This window comes from Scaptodrosophila lebanonensis, unplaced genomic scaffold (genome assembly GCF_003285725.1).
Source record: "Scaptodrosophila lebanonensis strain 11010-0011.00,11010-0021.00 unplaced genomic scaffold, SlebRS2 tig00000053-arrow-pilon, whole genome shotgun sequence".
In the NCBI taxonomy this organism is placed as follows: Eukaryota; Metazoa; Arthropoda; class Insecta; order Diptera; family Drosophilidae; genus Scaptodrosophila; species Scaptodrosophila lebanonensis.
In genome coordinates, this window is record NW_022060548.1 from 7,269,825 (window position 1) to 7,289,760 (window position 19,936).

The 19,936-nt window shown below is 36.9% G+C and overlaps 1 protein-coding gene across 2 annotated transcripts; it reads right to left on the reverse strand.

Annotated features, from left to right (window-relative positions):
- Positions 1–16,139: 16,139 nt before the first annotated feature.
- On the reverse strand, positions 16,140–19,362 carry LOC115624244. Of its 2 annotated transcripts, XM_030518863.1 has the most exons (5): positions 18,951–19,362; positions 18,798–18,883; positions 16,836–16,919; positions 16,340–16,590; positions 16,140–16,266 (listed from the first exon to the last, which is right to left on the reverse strand). In XM_030518863.1, the coding sequence occupies exons 1-5, from the start codon at positions 19,360–19,362 to the stop codon at positions 16,140–16,142; spliced, it is 960 nt and encodes a 319-aa protein (XP_030374723.1). The 2 variants fall into 2 exon arrangements, with proteins under 2 accessions (XP_030374723.1, XP_030374724.1); XM_030518864.1 differs by lacking the exon at positions 16,836–16,919.
- Between the last annotated feature and the right edge of the window lie 574 nt (positions 19,363–19,936).

Below are 19,936 nucleotides of genomic sequence, written 5' to 3' on the forward strand. Positions count from 1 at the left end.
GGGGGCCCGACAATGCCAACCGCAATCGATGGAACAACGAGCCATGTTGATGGTCCCGGCCAAATGGGCTATCAACGCTATCTGCGGTTCTACTGCGGCTTACAGCTGCGTGCGAATGCTTGATTGCAGCTAACCGTGTAGCAGGGACTCCTATTAGCGTTGATGAATTTGCATTTCACATAACTTGGCGATATGTATTTGCCAGACGCCTGCAAGTATGCAACACAAAATGCAAAGCGCTCGCAACTCACTCCTAATCGACTACTTGTGTGTGTGAGCGTGTGTGTGTGTGTGTGTGTGTGCGTATGCTTGCTACTTAATGCAAGTAAATAGTATCGGCCAACCATCTACTAACCTATCATAAGCACAGCGGAGAAAACTAAAGTAAACAAAAGGCCGACCGAGCGGGCCAAGTGATGGGGGGAGGGGGAATTGTTCGCAAATTCTTTGCTAAAGTTACGAGGGTGTTTGCTATTTTCGGTCTGTCTTCGTCCCGAATGTTGAAGTGAACATTATTCTTAACTTTCCTGGCGTTCGATAAGCGTATAAAAAATTATGATGATGACGTTCATGATTTTAGTCCACGATATAGACGTGAAAAGGCAAATAACAAGTTTGTTCAGAAGAAAGAAGTGTTCGCAAAACAAACAAACTGAATGTGTATTTTGGCTTAACGATGGGCTTGTGCTCTTCTTTTTAAGCAACTAGGGAGTTCTATAACATATTTAAACTTACACTGACTTTGAAATATACTGTTTAAGAGATTGAGCATTCTTAGAGATATTCTTAAATAATATTATTCATTGAATTGAAAATGAAAATGATTAACAACTATTTATAGGATTGAAGTATGCACAGAACTCGTCGGACTCCTTGTTTTTATAATTATGCTTGTCAAACATTAACAAATTATCAAGCAACTCGGCTTGGAAGAGTGTATAATAAGCCCCTAACAAGCAAATCATTGGTCAGAGAGGAAAAGTTATGCTAAATATTTCCTTCATCGCCTAATCGGTCAACTAATCTATACATCAGAGTTCGTTCACCCTAACAAGTAAACACGTCCTGCATATTTCGTAAGTCTTCAGTGATTATAAGTTTGCCAGAGCTTGCCAACAATTATCAAATTCGTTTCCGACAGATGCTACTTTAATGGACACTTATTGTCACCGAAATTTAATGCTTGAGTGATAACGCTGATTACTTTTGATTCGACAAAGCAAATATGAACTGATAATCCATAATAATTATTAATGAATGGAATGAGTGTAATAAAAACAATCAGAAGCTGTATTTTTATCTTGAAAGGCATTTTTTATTTATAGATACATATACATATATAAGATAGCCTCCTTACTTACGTTTAACCATTGAAAGATAGTACTACCCGTTACCAAAAATGCTCACTCGAAACTGAAATTACAGGTTGAGTTTTATGTGTGATCCAAAAAATAAAACTCCAAGCATAATCATTATATTCTAGGTTATATTTTTTTGCTCAAAATTAATAATTATTGGTTAATTTTCAAAGTAACACTCAAAAATAATTATTAAATTTTTAGTGAATGAATAAAAATTAAAAAATATAAATCATGATGAGAATGATATCTGTAAAGGCCTCGCTTTCTCAAAGTTACTATAAGTGAATGATTTTTTAGTTTAAAAATAACAAAATAATCATTATTTGCAGTCCCTGAATTATATCTTCAACCAAACTCTGACTTGGTACTTAATTACTTATGTCAAGATATTTCCACAAACAAATTATAACTTTTTTTGAATGCTGAGAATGCATTTTGTTTCAAACTTGTATTCTTTATTCCGAAATAATGCTATATCTTTCAAATAGGAAATGTATTCACATTTTGATTTAAAATCATTTTAATAAAATTTATATGCGAACTTTTACATTCAGCATCACCACATATGCTATCCGGATAGTTCTAGATATATCTTTCAAAAAGGTACTACTCGTATATTAACATTTTGGGAAGATTTGTAATAAATTTAATAAAATTTATATTCGATCTTTTACATTCAGCATCCGGATAGTTCTAGGTATAAGCCCAAAAGCTGAAAAGCAAATGAGTGGATTAATATATTTCTTTCATAAATCGCACTCATGTTTATAAGAACTGTAGTACGTGTATCTATTTTATTGTTGTCTGCATATCTGCAACTAACTAATGTCAACCTATTAAAGAAGTACTTGTTTATATATTTATTGAAATATTGCTACTCTTCCACAAAGTATACTCGTCCTTAAACAAAGCTCAATAGTGTGCGCAATTTGCTTTTGTCTGCTTATCTGCTAACTGTTCAGTCAACATCTGATATTAAATGAACCACAAGGGCTGAACTCATTAGCGAATTTTTCATCGAAATATGCATTGGCCATGCTGATGAACTCAACTCATTTGCTGCGTTTACAAATTTTTAGTCGACCTGGTTTATTTGCCCATCAAAACTGGCAGCAGCTTGCGGCTTTAATTAAACCATAGCTAGAGCGAATTACAAAATTTGCGAAATAAAATTTTAATGCAAAGCAGCAAAGAAACAGTCAAATTATTCAACATTTGTGGCGCCGTTTTTATTTGTTAAATTTTACATACAAGTATCTAGGAATACTCGAATATAGGTACAAGTGTACGAACAAGAAGCCGACAATTGTTTCCATTTTGGCGTCTCAGCCAAAAGCCACGTAAGCAGCACTTAAATGCCAATAAAGAATTTGCCAAAGAACAATTAAAGAGCCAATAAGGTGGGCATTTGGTTGTGTTGTGGAAATGAAGTTCGGCAACTTTTTATGGCTCGGGCATATTTATGGCTCGCCATAAACCGGGGGGCATGAGACGTTTTTTACTCGAAATAGGCGCGATATTGGATAAGGACTGGCCAAGCATCAACTGCTGGCCGGAATTGGGCAATTTTTATGATAGCCTCGGCACTTGCTCTACTAGCCTTTGTTTTATGTTTTGCTTTCCCTCTCGCTTTTATGGCATTCTTAAGCAAATATTCGGATTGGGCTTATGGCGATTTACTGGCGATGTCGGCCGACCCCAGTTGGTAACAACTGCTGATGCAAGTGGAAAATTTATTCGGCATAAAACGACTGAGGGTTAATACGGATCGATGAGATAAAAAGCCAAAACGATGGGGGCCATCAGCCACCGATGATGAACTAGACACAAAAGGGTGTTGATTTGGGTTTATTGGCTGAAGAGCTTCGCGACATTATCCTATTGAGAAATATGGTATCGACAAAGGACGCATGTCCTTGCGGGCCATCAGACTGTCAGCTGATTGCCCGTCTGACCCCCAAATGAACTTTGTTCAAGGCCAAGCCATCAGTCATTTGTGCAGCTAATTTGCGCCGCAACTTCAATAAATTTGCCAACTCTAAGGAGCAGCGGAGCAGAGGACACTATGAAAATTAGATGGCAAATTGAACGAGGAGGACCGACAAACGATGACAACCGTTGGCACTATGAACTGTATGTAGAACCAGAAACTGAAACTGAAACAGAAACAGAAACTGGACGCAACAAATAAATGGCCATAATAAAAAGATAATAGTATTGGCATCAATCGAATATTGATTTGATGGCGGACCGGCAATGGCGATGGGAGTGAGCGCAGAGAACCAATAAAAGATAAATGCAATATATTTTTTCGTTAGGCCAACGGAAAGGGCCCCACTTCCCGCCCACCCACACACACACACACACACACACACACACACACGTTCACAGATAACCACAATGGCCGCCGCCGCCCCCCCACTAACTGAGACAACAACACACACGAGCGCACAAACGCAGCGCTAGCAATTTTCCAATTTAAGCAATTTGTGCCAGGAACAAGCATGAAAAAATATATATACAAATATATATGTGCGAGTATGTAGCACTACTAGTATACTCTATTTAGCCACACCACCAAAGCGAGCATCTGTTCGCCGGCGAGGCTGAGATGCCGTCGATAAGTTCGACACCGAACTGTCGGGGCCCGGCGTTATTGGAGGCGCGTGCTTTTGTTGGTTTGTAGTGCGGGACAGTTAAATTCCGGCCGTTAACATAAAAAACATCAAAATATGTCCGCTCTGCGGAAATGGAGGAGTTTGTGTGCGCTGCGTAAATGTGATTTCAAGGAGGAACAGTCCCATCGCATCGAATTGAATCGAAGTCAAAAATTACGGCGCTCCCCGCTTCCGCTCATTAAGTTCGTAGTTTAAACTCTGATGTCTCAATGAATTGTTGCGGTAAAGAGAAGACATCTACAACTCTTCGCAACTAAATGCGAAACATATATATTTAATTCTTAGAATGAGGAATTTTAAAGTTGGTGTCCCAAAAATTATCTTTTTTCATCTCAGCAGCAAGAATCTGTTCATATATTGCTGAAATTATTTTTTAAAATTTAAACTCTGATGTCTCAATGAATCGTTGCGGGAAAAATAAAAAAACTAAGCTCTAAATGCGAAAAATATAGTATATATTTTACTCTTAGAATGAGGAATTTTAAAGTAAGTGCCCCAAAAACTAGTTTGTTTCACCTCAGCAGCAAGAATCTGTTCATATATTGCTAAAAGATTTGTATAGTCAAAGAAATATTGAAACTTATTACAGGTAGAATTTTTCTCAGTTATTCTTCAATGGATAAATATAATAAATAATAAATAATAAATAATAATAAAAAAATAATAATAAATAATAATAAAAAAAACTCAGCTCAATTATATAAATTGGCAGCTAGACAAGGCATTCTCATTTTGAACATAGTAGAAGGAAGGCTTTTTGCTCTTTTAGAAACAGTTATAATAAATAATTGTAACTAGGCTCATAAAACAAAGCATTTGTTAGCAAAAAGCAATTACTTAGCAAAATTAAATAAATATTTATAACCAAAGCTACAGCCGTGATACAAAATTCTCCTCTTATTTTATAAATATAACAATAATTAATATTGTTAATGCATTCTAATACACGTATTAGCAACTTGTAGTATGTTTTAAAAAAATTAAGAAATAGAATAATTTAAATATTAAACTAGTTTTAAATTAATGTATAACCATTTTAAGGATTTTTGAAAGCGAATCTGCACAGATTTGCATAAAAATATACAAAATACAACAATCAGCATTTACTCTAAAAAAACTTATGAACATAAAAAATAATTGTTATTACAAAATCACTTGTTTTAGTCCAACGAAATACTAAATCGTTTTTAAACTAAAGCATAAACATTTTCAGGGGTTTTTTTTTTTCTTAAATGACAAAAATACAGGAATGATTTTTAAACTCTTAAACAGCTTAAATTAAAGTCTCAAATAAATTGTATTATTTTTTTAAAAAGCATAATTTATTATTCTATTTTAAATATTTCAAAAGAAAACATTGCTTCTTAAGTTTTATTTTCTTCGATTTTCTAAAACGTATCGAATGCCAGGCGATGAACTCACTCTCCAATTGTAGGCCTCCTCTCCTCCTCTGGACAAGAAGATATTGAATCCTGTCTGAAGCACCCGCAGTGTAGGGCACAGGATAAAACGCACTTTAGCAAATCAAATGGATGCTAGTCGCTTTGACAGCTTGTTTACATCAACATCTACCAATGCGATAGACAGTTGGGCATTGGGGCAGGGGTCGGGGCCGGGGCCGGGGGCCGAAACCAGCAAAATGAGACTATGCGGGCGAAAAAAAAAAAAAAGGACCCGACACTCACACTTTCGAATCGAATAAAACGCACGGTTGGCGAATAGTGGGGGAGGGGACGGGGGAGGGGAAGGACGGAAAGCAGTTAGTAGCTAAATGGGCTTGCGATTTGCGATATTTGTGCCTCGGCCATGGTCGAAATAAAATTGGTTGAAAACGGAATGGTCATTATGTCAAATGCAAGCCAAACCGCAGATTAACCGAGGCAGGAGGGCTAGGCTAACCCAAGCCCCAGGTCTAAGCTGTAGTGTGGCGCCTCTCTCTCTCTCTCTCTCTCTCTCTCTCTCTCTCTCTCTGTGTGTGTGTGTGCGGCACACTCCAATTAAATATTTACGGACTTAAGCCCTTTTTATAGCCTGTACCCAAAGGGTGAAAGGCTATACTAGTTTTGTGCGCATGTATGTAACACACAGAAGGAGGCGTGGCAGACCCCACAAAGTATATATATTCTTGATCAGGATGAGAAGCCGAGTCGATATAGCCATGTCCGTCCGTCCGTCCGTCTGTCCGTCTGTCTGTCCGTCTGTCCGTCTGTCCGTCTGTCCGTCTGTCCGTATGAACGCAAGGATCTCAGAAAGTATAAGAGCTAGAATAACCAAACTTGGTTTCCATATTCTCCTAAGACCGAGAAAGTACGAGTTTGAGTTTTTTTTCGATGCACCCCCCCACTCCCCCGCAATTCGTGTTTTTTCTTATAACTTCCGTAATTCTCGGAATTTTGAAATCAATTTTGGTAGGTACATCCAGTTAGTACTAATGTGTCCGTGTGCCAAATTTCATCATGATAGGTCAATTCTGAAGAAAGTTATAGCCATAAGTAAAATCGCTGCTCATGCGCTGCCTCTGTCGGCAGCGCTGCCCGCAGCTGTTGTTGTTGTTGCTGCTTTGGTTCAACTTTGTGCTGCATACATACACGCATATAAACACGCATAGGTACGTGATGTAAATGTATGCTGTTAAAACTAAACATAAACATATATTCTAATTTAATTTAATTAATTAATTCATTAATTTTTTTTAATAATTTAATTTTTTTTTAAAATTTTTTTTTTTAATTTTTCTTTTTTTGTGGAGAGTACAGGCTATTTTACTGTCGGGCTTGCTCGACTGTAGCGTTCTATCTTGTTTAATAATTCAACACAGAAATCCGCACATTTCACACAACAAAGGACTCTCAATAATTTACGTTACGTGACCTAAACACGTTGCAAAATCGCTTCCGTGTCCTGTTGACCTCAGAGGCAAACGCCAACCGGTTGCACGTGGCGCTGGCGGTCGAGGATAAGGGCTTGGCAGGTATCAAGCCAACAAAAAGTTAAAAAAAAAAAATACATATACTTTATATAGAATTTCAGCGAGCGGCAAAACGGGGAATGAAATTTTAATGGGCGTCGAAAATCACGCCTTAGACGACAGCCGGCGAGGAACAACGTGTCGCATAATGGAAAAATACATAAATGTATTAGGGAGGAGTTCCATAAATTCTAACAAACAACACATTATTACAATTTCCGGAGGTACGGGAAACTATCCTTGATGCAAATATTTACTAAAGGTACAGGTATTAGGATTAGTTTTGTGTATATATATTATAAATTTGCGGGTCAACTAATTTGACGTTCATTATCGTGCTATTTTTGTTTTCGAGTCAAAACGAATATATAAGTAGTATATGTTTAAACTTTTGCTTTAAAATAATGATACCATACCATAATAAGATTTGAGTTCAAAGAGCAAACAAATATACGATTTTGAAGACATTTTCATTTGCTGTTTAGTCGGTCTTGCCATTAGTATTAATAAATCGATTTAGTTTTGAAAAAAAATATTATTAATGTTGGCTTTTATTTATCAACAGACCTTTGTGTTCAAAAGTTCTTCATCAATATTCCATAAAAAAGCTTATCGTTGGACGAAGTAGGAGAAAGATCATTATTTGTCGATCTCCCATTTATATTGTCGGTAAAGCAATTAATTTTTCGCTTTCAAAGGGAGAAGCTTCAATTTCTCAGATGTAAAATTTTTAGCTCAAAATAATGGTAGATATTCTAATTAAAGTTAAAAACCAAGTCCAGTATACCCGTTTTTGGAGCAGAAATATGTCCAGGGATAGGTTCAGAAATATTAAACTTTTAGTTTTTAGTTACAATAAATCAGTAGATAAATAACATAATTCTAGTTTAGATTTCCATTTATCAATATTTAAGGAATAGCTTAATGATATAGTCTTTAAATTCTTAGTTGTTGGTCCCTAGACAAATCGCTAGCCTTATAGCTTAGCTTAGACAAATCAGAGTTGGACAGCCATCTGACAGGCAAATAGTAATGCGTAAATAAAAATAAATGTTCAGTATTTAAAATGCAGCCATAAGTTTGAACTACAGAGTCTGTAAACTAGTATTAACAAATTTATCGGTATTGTTTAGTATTTTGAGTTTGGTCCTTCTGGTCACTCTGATTAAGAAGAAGAAGAAGTTGGGAAGAACAAAAAATAAATGTGCGCATAAGTCGTTGCTAAAAAAAACTTAATTTCGCTGTACCAATAAACATACAACACGGAGTCTATAATCGGATTTCAAAATCCAAATCAACATTCGAGGCAGCAATTAGCAATGGGACCTGAAAACGCCTGAATTTGTAATTAAAGTTCTCTATATCATTGTATATATATTTTGTTTTAAAATTCAAAAACTTGCACGCCAATTTTTTTTAAATTTATGCTCAAAAATTCAGCTTTGAAGCAGGTGCAGTATATTGGCATTGTAAATTCTATAAAATGTTAGTTTCTAGAATATTTTCATCAGTCCGCAGCCAGGCGGGGTATTTAAGTTTTTGATTTGTGAATTTCGGTAATCCCATCACTTGGAAACTGTTCCAAAATAATTTAATAAAGTTATAAACAAATATTTTGCAAAACTCATTTTGCATGCCAGTATGTGCGACATGATGGCGACTATGTGGACGCTGTGGACGGCGTGGACAGCCCCAGCAGCGCAATTCAAAATTGGACATAGTCGTCGCCATCATCGTTGTCGTTCTCGCTGTCGCTGTCGCTGTCGCTGTCTCTCTCGCTAGGCGCCTTGCGATTTTTCCGGCGTAACGCCCCAAAAGCCAATAACGCCGCTTTTTTCGGCACACACTCTGATGCCGATGCCGATGCCGACGCTGACGCTGATGGTGACAACCACTGACATGCCCAAAACCCACACACACACACACAGATACACACAGACACACATTTGCACACACTCGCACGGACACGTAAACAACGCCGGCGGCTCGGTATGGTAATGGAAAAGGGGAAATTGGGATTGGGCGGAAGGTGGTGGAGTCACAGGCTCGACTAGGGATGTGAGCAGTGGATTCTTTTTTTTTGAAACAAAAGACACACGAGCTCAACACGAAACAAGAAACCTGTGAAGTGTATTCATCAGCTTAATAAGCAATGAGTATATTAAGTAAATAAATAAGCTTAGTTTAAATGTTGGAACAAGCAAAGAGTACATTAAATAAAGGAAGCTTTAGGAAAGCCCACACTATCTTTCTATATAACTATCTGACGCATAAATATCTGATGTATTTGCTACTGATGTGAAAGAAAGCCTGACCTGTAAGCATCAGATTTGTGAGCATCTGACGTGTAAAAATTTGATTTGTAAACATCTGATCAATTACTTTTCTAAAGATTGCTGTCTGATTGATCATTAAATAAATAAATAAAACAGCTTGCCTGTTGGAATAAGCGAAGATTAAATTAAACCAATAAATAAATAAGCTTTATTTAAATGTTGGAACAAGCAAAGAGTACAGTAAATAAATTATTAAATAGCTACTAACTAAATAGCCCAAACAAACCTTCTTTGTAACTAACTGACGTATTGCAACTGATGTGAAAGCCCGACGTGTAAGCATCAGACTTGCATGCATCTGACGATTAAAAATTTGATGTGTAAATATCTGATGAATAAACATCTAGCTTGTAAGCATCTGACAAATAAACATTTGACAAATAAACATCTGACGAATAAACATCTGACGAATAGTCATTTGATGCATAAATATCATTAGCTTTTCAAAAAATGGCTGTCTGATTGTTCCATTGCATCATTTCTCATCTGAGATTATTATTGTGAAATAATAAATAACTATCGCTTTGGAAAGTTTTACAAGAAATCGATAAATACGGAGAGAATAAAAAACGACCGAGTCATTTGAGTGTTACTTTATTATAAAATCAAGAAATGGTTCTATCTGTGAAAAAACCATCTCCTAAAGTTTACATTTCTTTGAATAGGAACTCCAAGAATTCTAGATAGTTGAATCTGTTCACAAATTACATTTTTCTTTTCTTCCATCTCTGGTAGCAAATAATCGGCTGGGTGTATTACAGAGCGATAGTTACACATGTAACTCTACAAGTATTTTTCTTAAATGCCGTCCGAGGACCATCTCTAGGATCGGTCGCCAGAGGAAGCCAAAAGCAAATTCGGCACAGTGTCACTCGGTATTGGTTTTGTGTCGTTTATAGTGGATCGATTTAACTGCCTGTGCCGCGTCCTGTTGGGTGCCCTCCGGTGGTTCATTGTGGTTGGCTTTGTTGTTTTTGCTGTTGAGCCGTTCTCTTGCCGTTGTTTTTTGCGCCTGCAGCTCGTTTTGCTGTCGTCGTCCTTGTTGTTGTCATAGTTTCTTTTTCCGCACGAAATTGTTGTTTGCAAACATTAAAATTGTTAATAGTACTTTTTTATTATTTTGCATATCGGCGGCATTCTTGCAGTTTCATGGAAATGCCTCGCAGGCAGGCAGGCAGGCAGGCAGTTCGGAGTCAGTCGGTAGGTCAGTTGGTCAGAAGCCGGACAGCTGCCGGAATTTGCAGCTCAAAGCCAGCTCGTGTTAACGCATTCGCTGCCAATTCGATGTTGTTTGCAACGAGGCTGCAAAACTGAATTTAGTTTTCAAATGGCAATAACATTTATTATCGAATAACTCAAACAGATTTCAGCACGTACGGCCAGGGAAAAAGGGGAAAAAATTAAAATGCAAATAAAATAAATTGCGGAAAATGAAAAATATTGAACCAATAATTGGGTTTGATGGACTTTTAGCTTGTGTCGCGCTGCGCAGCTGTTTGCGCAATCTATTTACATTTATTTGCATGCGGACAATACTTTCAAATTTGCCGCAAATGGACACGATATGGATGGAACCCATCATTGTTTGTTTTGGACTTCGTGCGAGGCTAGAGGGTGCTCTGCCAACGCTTTAAATATGCAATAATAATTCACTTATAAATAATTCAAATTGTTAAAGTGAAAACAAATGAATAAAAGCTTCAGGCTTTCATAAAAAGTGATCTGAAATGAAATTTAAGCTATTATTTGAGTTTCTTTGTTCAAATAAATATACTAAAGCAACAGTAAAAATAATGGTATTATTTATTATTCTTATTACAAAATATTAAAAACTGTAATAATATAAAAAGAATTGTTCATGTTTTATATATCTTTTAATGCTTGGGCAAAATTTAATGCTATTTTATTTAGTAATTGCGTTCTTCAATAATTTCTTTTATGGAACTCAAATGGCTGAATCGAAATGAAACGCTATTTATAATTGCCAATAATATATTTTAGTAATAATGATAGTTGTTAAAAGTTGTAGAATTGGAGCTTGTAAAGCTTTTCAAAAATGGAAACTTAACCTTTGTTGAACAGAAACAAATGAAGACTCGCACTACTATTGATTAAAGAAACAGCCGAGTTTATTGTTTAAAATTAACTAACTAAATTTCCCTTGCTATACTTTTTGTTTCTCTTATCTACACTGATAAAAAAGTTGCATAGTACAGATGAATATTTTCATATTGAATTTAATGTTCTACTATTTCATATTCAAATCAAATATAAACATCGTAAATTTCACAAAAAACATATTCAATTAGTTATTTTATTATGAATAATATTCAAAACAAAGTGTAAAACTTCGTTATGAAAGTGTGTCATATTCAATTTAATGTTGAACCACAGTGAATATTAATATTCACTTCAAAAAACAAATATGTAGTTAAAATTATAATATTTTGCTCAACTTGAATTTGAAGTTTTTTGTAGTCGATTTAAATATACTAGAAATATATTAAATTGCAATTGACTAGAATTCTCAAGTCGGATTTCAGCCGTTGTGGGGTATAAATACAAAGGTATGTGTCAAGTAAGTGTTATTCAATCCACTGCTCCTCGCTTTTAATATTAATATTGATCCAAACTATATCCGTGCTTAAAAGGCATAAGAAACATCAAGAGAATTAATTCATGATAGCAAAAGAATTTTAAAATTACTTTCTGCTAAAAATGGTTATATAGAAAAAAATTATATATACACAAGTATATAAATAAAATATGCATCATGGAAATGTCAAAAATGGAATTATAATTAATTATAAAAATAAACCTTTGGCGTGAATCGAACCCACGTCTCCACATCATCACTTGTGATTTAATATCATCACACTTTAAATATAATATTTTAATTTTAAATTTAAAATTTAAGTGTGCACTTTTTATATTTACTAAAAACACGCTGGAGCAAAATCGATGGCAAAAATAGTTGAATCTACGTTTAAATATTGAAATTTCCATGGTTTTTTTATCAGTGTACTATAGCCTGTGTTGTGGAGGGGCCTAGAATATGTTTCAATGAAGGGAACACCGCTTTACTTCTGCTGTGTCATCGGAAACACGAGCTCAGCTAGTCCGACCCCTTCCTTTCAGGTTCATTGGGCTTAAGAACCCATTTACTTCATTGAATTACTCCCCCAATGGGAGAATCGTGCGCCTCGGCATGTACTTCAGAGATTAGCAGAGCACTTCGTCCTTCACCAAGAAGGTGCTGCATTTCCGATTAATATGCACCCAGAATTGGCAGCAAAGGCTCCCAATGGACGTTAGTTGAACCCAAACCTTGCCCCTAATTGTAACCAAGAGAATAGGTTTTGTCAAAGGCGGAAATTGCGTTTGCTCTTAATGTTTAATTAGTTGTTAGGTAGAATTAATTTTCCCCCTTTATTTACTATTTTTTTGTCTCTGAACATAGCTGGCCAACTGGCAAATAAAATAGACGTTATTGTTCAGTTTATTCTTAGACTTTTCTATCTTTTAAGTTGAAATTATAATGTTGTGTATTTTATTTTATAATAAAATATAAATCATAGCTTTTCAATATGTATCGACAGCACTATTTGTTGATTTATGAAATAAAATACAAATAAAAGTAAAATGTTCTCGCAAATATAAGGAAATGAGAAAATATAGAGAAATTTGCGTGCAACACATTTAAACAAAAGGCCTAATCAGCAGCAAGAGTCGGCCTATATAAGCGAAATAAATAACTCTTCAGCATGAGCACGTGTTGAGAGTGAGAGTCCTTAATGGCAGCTCCTTTCTATATTCATTTAAGCAAACAAGGACAATTTCATGCTTCGGCTAAAATGTCAAAAAATGTCCCTCTATCTCACTCTCTCTCCATCTCAATGAAGCGAATTTGTTGCGTAAATTCGATTGTTTCATTTGGAAGGACAACAAAAACAACAACGGCGACAAATTGCAATGAGAAGTGCCAGTAGGACTGCAAGTGTTTGTAGTTGCTGTCCAAAACTTTGTGCCAGCTCTAATTAGCGGACTAAAGATATTCAGCACTCAACGTAATTAAATGGAATTTTAAGCGCCGCAGCATGCGCACAAATTAAGCCATGAACAGCCGGCTACGGCTACTGCTACGGCTCCGGGTCCGACTCGGACTCGGAGACTTAGACTCGCCTGCGAGTGCAGGAGCATCTTTAATTACACAACTGGTGGCGTGCTGCCGCTCTCCAGATAGGAAACAGTTGTGGAACCTCATTCTGACAACAGCAGAGCAGAGACTCGCAACTGCAGCGAAGATGACGGCAAAGTTTTTGGTAAACGGCAAAACTTGGCCGCACAAATTAATCATAACTTTCGGGCTGCATTCTGCATTCCACATTCCGTGCTCGGCAATTTAGCATTCTGCGTCCGGCTCGTGGAAGTGGGAGTGGGGGGGGGAGTGGGTTTTTGGACGTTTGCGCCCATTAAATGTGTGTTAGCTTTTTATTTGGCCCGAGAGTGTTGCAACAAAACTATGCAGCCATACAAGTTGTTGCCACTCTGGGGCCTGCCATCAACTCTATTTGCATAAAGTGTCTTTGCAGCGCCGCTGCCAGCTGTCCAATAAATTTCAGCTGCTCTGAGACATTTATCAAAATGGAAAAACTTAGCCGGCAGGTGCTCCGCCAGTTGCAGCTGCATCTGCGCACTGGAGAGCCAATCTTTAAGAATTAATTGTGTTACGAAAAAAATAGTTGCTCCTTGTCTCCAATTTGAAATAGCACGTTGATCCTCAAATAAAAATTCGCACTGTACGACTAAAGCCAAAATCGTGGGCTCGCGAAGGCCAACCAAGGCTTTGATTTCACCTCTCAAGCATGAGAGACAATTTACAACAGCCTTTTCTAACTAATATTCCAATTCAACTACAAGTATTAACATCTAGAAAAGCTTGACTAATTCCTTTAATCTAATTACTAACTATTAGCGTATAAAAAAGCACACTTAGTTCTGTTTTTACACGTTAGATTGGTTCCAGAAACAACCGTGTAGAAAAAGACATTAATTATATGCATAAATAGGCGATTGGTTCGTTATCTCTAAAGAAATATATGTGCAATTTTTAATTTTCAAACTGTCTTTCATGTAAAATCATGTAAAAAAGAACGTGTAAAAACAGAATTAGTTGTATTAAATATTTCCAAATGTGCCGAAGTGTTTCTAAATAGTTATAGAATTGTTTTTCCCCCCTTCTTTCTTAATTTCTTTCCTTTCTTTTGCATTTGAATTTGAACTCAACTGTCTGCTGTTAGCTTATTGTGAATAGATGTGGAATATCTGTTATTTAACAATGAACTGCTTGAACACTGCTTTTCAACAAACTATTAACTTATCCACTGCTTGTTTTAGCTGCATTGGCTGTGGTGAACTGTAGTTACCACATGGTGAGTTTAACTGCTTCATGTAAGCAGTTGAACTGCTTATCCGTTATTTTTAAATGTTAACTGAAAAATAAATAAATGAGGAAATGGAAACAGAAACGCTGAATTTGTTGGTTAAATCATCAGATAGACTCTTGAAATATTTGTAGAGAAAAATTTAGGGCGTTAACTGAAAAACAAATAAATGAGGAAATGGAAATAAAATGGTTTAATCAAATCAAAGTAAATGGAAGCAAAAAAAATCAGAATTTGTTGGTTAAATCATCAGAACACCTCTTAAAATATTCGTAGAAAACAATAAAGGGCGTTAACTGAAAAAGATGTACATGAGGAAATGCAAACCAAAAATCTGAATTAGTTAGTTTAAACATTAAATATTCGTAGAAACAATAAAGGGCGTTAACTGAAAAAGAAATACATGAGAAAATGGAAACAAGAAAGCTGAATTTGTTGCTTAAATCATCAGAAAAACTATTAAAATATCTATAAAAAAAAAAAACAATATAGCGCAGAACGAACAAAAAACTACAATTTAAAGATATCTTCTACACTACACTTCTACACTTAAACGAGGTGAGCCTTTTGCCTTACAAAAGTGTCAATATTTCTGCAACTCTGCAAAGCAAATCTTTTTGAAGTGATTTAAAATAATTAATAATAAAACCGGCTCTTAAAAGGAATTGGAAAAAGGCCCTTTCATACCTTCGTCTACATAAATAGTATCATCTATGGGCTCTTTGGTTACAAAAACTCGACATTTTAGCCAACACTGAGAAGTAGCTTGCCAGATTTTTTATTTTTTCTGCTTTTACTTTTCTAGCTCTTATTATATCTTTATTTTTTCAAGGCATTACAAGTTGTAAAATATTATTAAAGCATAGGCCTCTTTATTTTATACATCAGTCCTTTTGGATTCTGCCCCAAGTTGTTACTTTTTGTATAAAAGATGGCGACGAGAAGAGCTGTTTAAATGCGATTCAATTCTACATTTCTACATATTTATTAAAAAAGTTGGGTGTGATTTTTTTAACAGTGTATGGTTCCATTTAAAGCAACTTACCGTAATTTGACGAATTTGTGAGCTATTGGAATGCTGCTCTGCTTACAGAATTATTCAAATACCTACACTTTTGAAAATTGAAAACACATTTCCGTTATTTGTTTTCTCATACTGTTTATTCATGGAAATGAATTGGTTTGGGGGCTTTAGGGAGACGCAGCTTGTTATGCTGTGCGATCGCATAAGCCTCGTAAATAAATAGAGAATTTAAATAAATAATATAAATAGCTAAGCCTAGTCTCAAGTAGGTGTAGGTTTGTAAATTAATTTAAATTAATTTAATGGAGTCCAGTCGAATCAGTCGAATCTAGACCTCGTTGCACTCCAGATAGAGCTGGCGGCAATCGAAGCCGGAACGCCCCCTGCGCCCGGCATCGTACAGATGCTCGAAGCTGCTGTCGCTGGTCCGATCCAAGAGATAGCTGGTGGCATAGCTGCGTCGAAGGAGGGAAGAAGAAGGAGGGGAAATCAGATTGATATTCCAATTAGATGGCACTCTCAACTTACGATCCCAGCTGGCAGAAGATGCTGCTGCCGCCGATCTCACGCACGCAGTCCGTGTTGGCCTCGCACATGAAGCGCTGCATGCACTTGTCCTCCGCGTTCCGGTAGGTGCGAACGTAGCCCTTGAGGAGGGCGATGCTGGCGACGGCGGCGTCGCTGACCGAGTCGCGCTTGCCCAGCGAGCGAGCGGTGAGGGAGCGGTGCGAGAAGGAGGTCTTCAGGGCGTCCAGCAGATTCATCACGATCTGAATGAACTGTGTGCGAGGGGAGGAGGGCGGAACAGAACAGAACAGAGTTGAGAGCAAACATTGTGCGTAGCAGGCAGGCGGGCAGGCAGGCAGCCAGGCAGGAGGGGGGGAAACGTTAGGCGATTAGTTGTGCAAAAGAAACTCGACTGCCAATTCGCAATCAGAGCATTGTAAGAGTGTACGTGTGTGTGAGTGTATCTGTGTGTGTGTGTGTCTGTGTTCGAGTAATTTACAAAGCAATAAGTTTTTACCTCGCCAGCTTGCTTGGCCATTGAGTTGACTTGGTCTGGATCTCGGGTGCCCAACACGGACGACAGCACAGCCGCCAAGATGCCCTGCGTTTGCGTTTTTGAGTTTTCGGAATGTGTTTTGTTTTTCGTTTTTAATGCGTTTTTTTTTTTGTGTGTGTGTGGTTATAGCGAGAAACAACAACGAAAACAAGAGAAGAGGGAGAAAAGACCAAACACCAATGAGTACAAGTAGGCGGCACAAAAACAACAACAGCAAATAAAAGCGTTTAACAATCGAAAGCCAAACTAAAACAAAATCAACACGCAAGCGATCATCAGCTGCACGGGTCGAGAGAGCTGCGTGCGTGTCACGCGCAGTCACGATGCCATCGTTTCAGTTTCTTTTTCCTTTTCCTTTCTAACGTTGCAAACACAGTTCTGCTGACGAATACTTATCTATTTTTTATTTAAAAATAATCTGTTTTTAAATGCTACAAAATCTGAATCCGAATGGATTTTCCTATGTACAAGTTTAATTGAAGTTGTTGTAAATAATAGTATATTGTATATTATATATATTGTTGTAAATAATAACAGTATAAAGTTTTTCATTTATAAAAAAAATCTTTTAGATTGAAATTTTGCTACTAATGTTTAGCATTTCAAAACTAAATCTGCATAATCCCAAAGAAGACTCTATTTGTTTTAAAAAATATGAACACATACAAGCTTATATCTTTATTTGTTTTGCAAATGCGAATCAATTCTAAGCTTGTCTGTTAAGTCTAGTTTTTGTATTTTAAAGGCTTTTCAGCTTAGATACGAATATCTGAAGAATATATTTAATGTCATTAAGTAAAGTAGAATTTTTGAAAACTTATGAGCTTAGGTATGAATTTTTGAAGAATATTTAATATCATGAAGTAAAGCAGAATTTTTGAAAACTCTTGAATTTTTGAAGAATATATTTAATATCATTAAATAAACTAGAGCTTTTGAAAATCAACCAGCCCCATTCAACCTTTAAATTTTCCAATTATTTTTGCAAACTTTTACTATTAAGAGACCTTCAAGACCTTTCGGCTTGAGGCGTTCACTTTATGTACGACATGGCAGTTGTTAGATCAACATTTTTGTTCGGCACTCAACATACTCGTATAACATGTTGTGCATCGAAAACCTGTACAACTAATTCTGTTTTTACACGGTAGATCGGTTCCAGAAAAAGTCGTGTAAAAAAACGTGTAAAAAAGGATCTCGATCATTTGTTATTTTGAATCGTGCTTAATGGAATAAAATCATGCAACCGTATATTTTTAATTGTCAAATTAAATTAAATCGAACCGTTTAAAAAAAGAACGATTAAATACAGAATTAGGGATATTTCATTTTATAAAATTCTTTATAGCCATCTATTTCTACAATCATTATGATTTGTTCTGTCAATGAATAAATATATGGAATAAAGTCGCCCAACCATTTAGTTGTATAAGAATTTTAATTTTCAAACAGTGTTAATTCAAAATAGTGAAAAACAGAATTAGGTGTATTTCATTTTATAAAATTGTTTATAGTTATCTATCTCCAAAATTATTATGATTTGTTCTGCCAATTAGGTAGAAAATATCTTGTCTATTCAAAATATATTTCAGTCGCAGGGAATTCTTTTTAAGTTTCGTATTCGTGTAAAAAAAAAAAGAAACTGAAAGCCATACAATGTTTCTAATCTGTTAAGAATTGTTCATTTAAGCTGAATTCTAAATGCTGACTATTCCAGTTAACGATTTAATTCCCTGCTAAAAATCGATTGTTTTGATAAAGAAAGATTTTTGTAAACAAATCTTCTGCCTTTGCTGCTCTTCTTTGATAACTTCAAGAACTTTAAATATTTCCATCACAATTAAGAATCACGCACAGCTCTCTGGACCAACACGTGACTTATTTACACGCCGCGCTTGCGCCGTCGCTCTGCCCTCGACTTACCTGCATGGGGGAGCCGCCATTGTCGACCTTGTCGATGCCATCGCTGGGAGCGCCGCCACCGAGCAGGGTGTTGATGATGCGCAGACCTGTAATTGCAATTGCAAATGCGATTCTAATTAGCTGTGCACACACATGGAAAACATGTCCACTCACCCATAGAGATGACATTGGCCCAAGGACTGCCGCCCAGGCCGATGGAGTTGTCCACGTCGTCCGATTTGGTGGGCGCGTTGGTGGCGCCTTGGAAGAACATGGTCATGACCGTGGAGAGCATGTTGGACCAGGAGAAGCCGCTGGGGCCAGTCTCCTGGATCTGGTTGCCCTCGATGTCATCCTCGATGTCGTCGAGCGCGACCTTCTTCGAGGCGTTCGGCTTGACGGCAAACTTGCGGGCGCCGCTCTCGCCGCCCCGATAGACGGGCGAGGGCTGCTCCGCTCCCTGTCCGGCCAGCTGGCGCTGTCGTTGGTAGACCTCCTGCTGGGGATAGGCGTAGGTGAGCAGCAGACAGTTGCTGGCCACTATCGAGAGCAGCAGGTAGGCGTGCACTTTGCGCTGATTAAGCATGGCTGGAAAATGCGAATGCAAACAAGTTTGTGGCTTGAGTCTTTCGTTTCATCTGCAGTTTGTTGCCTTAATTGCAGGTATTTGTTATGCAAAGGGCGTGGCGGGCGTGGCAGGCGTGGCAGGCCTCCTCCTCCTCCACACCACGCCATAACACTTTCACATCGTCGTTGTGTAAATTAGTTTTTTGAACCTGCGCACGAATCGTACATTAAAAACAAAAAACACACACACACAGCAACAACAACAAAACTCTTGGCGGTTACATGAAATGTTTGACCCAAATGCGAGGCAGCACTTGCTTCGCCAGCTGGCTACTAATATTGTTAGACAAGTCACTAAATAAAACATTATTTTTGTGCAAGATCTATCTGCCTTCCCAAAATATGTGAGATCAAAACCGTGCAAAAACAGAATTAGGTGTATTTCATTTTATGAAATCTATTTCTAAAAATTGCTTGTCTTTCCAAAACATATTTCAGTCGCAGAGAATTCCATATATAGGTTTCCCATTCTGGCAAAAAAAACTGAATGCCTTACAATGTTTCGATTCTGATACGCGCTTTTCAGTTAAAAG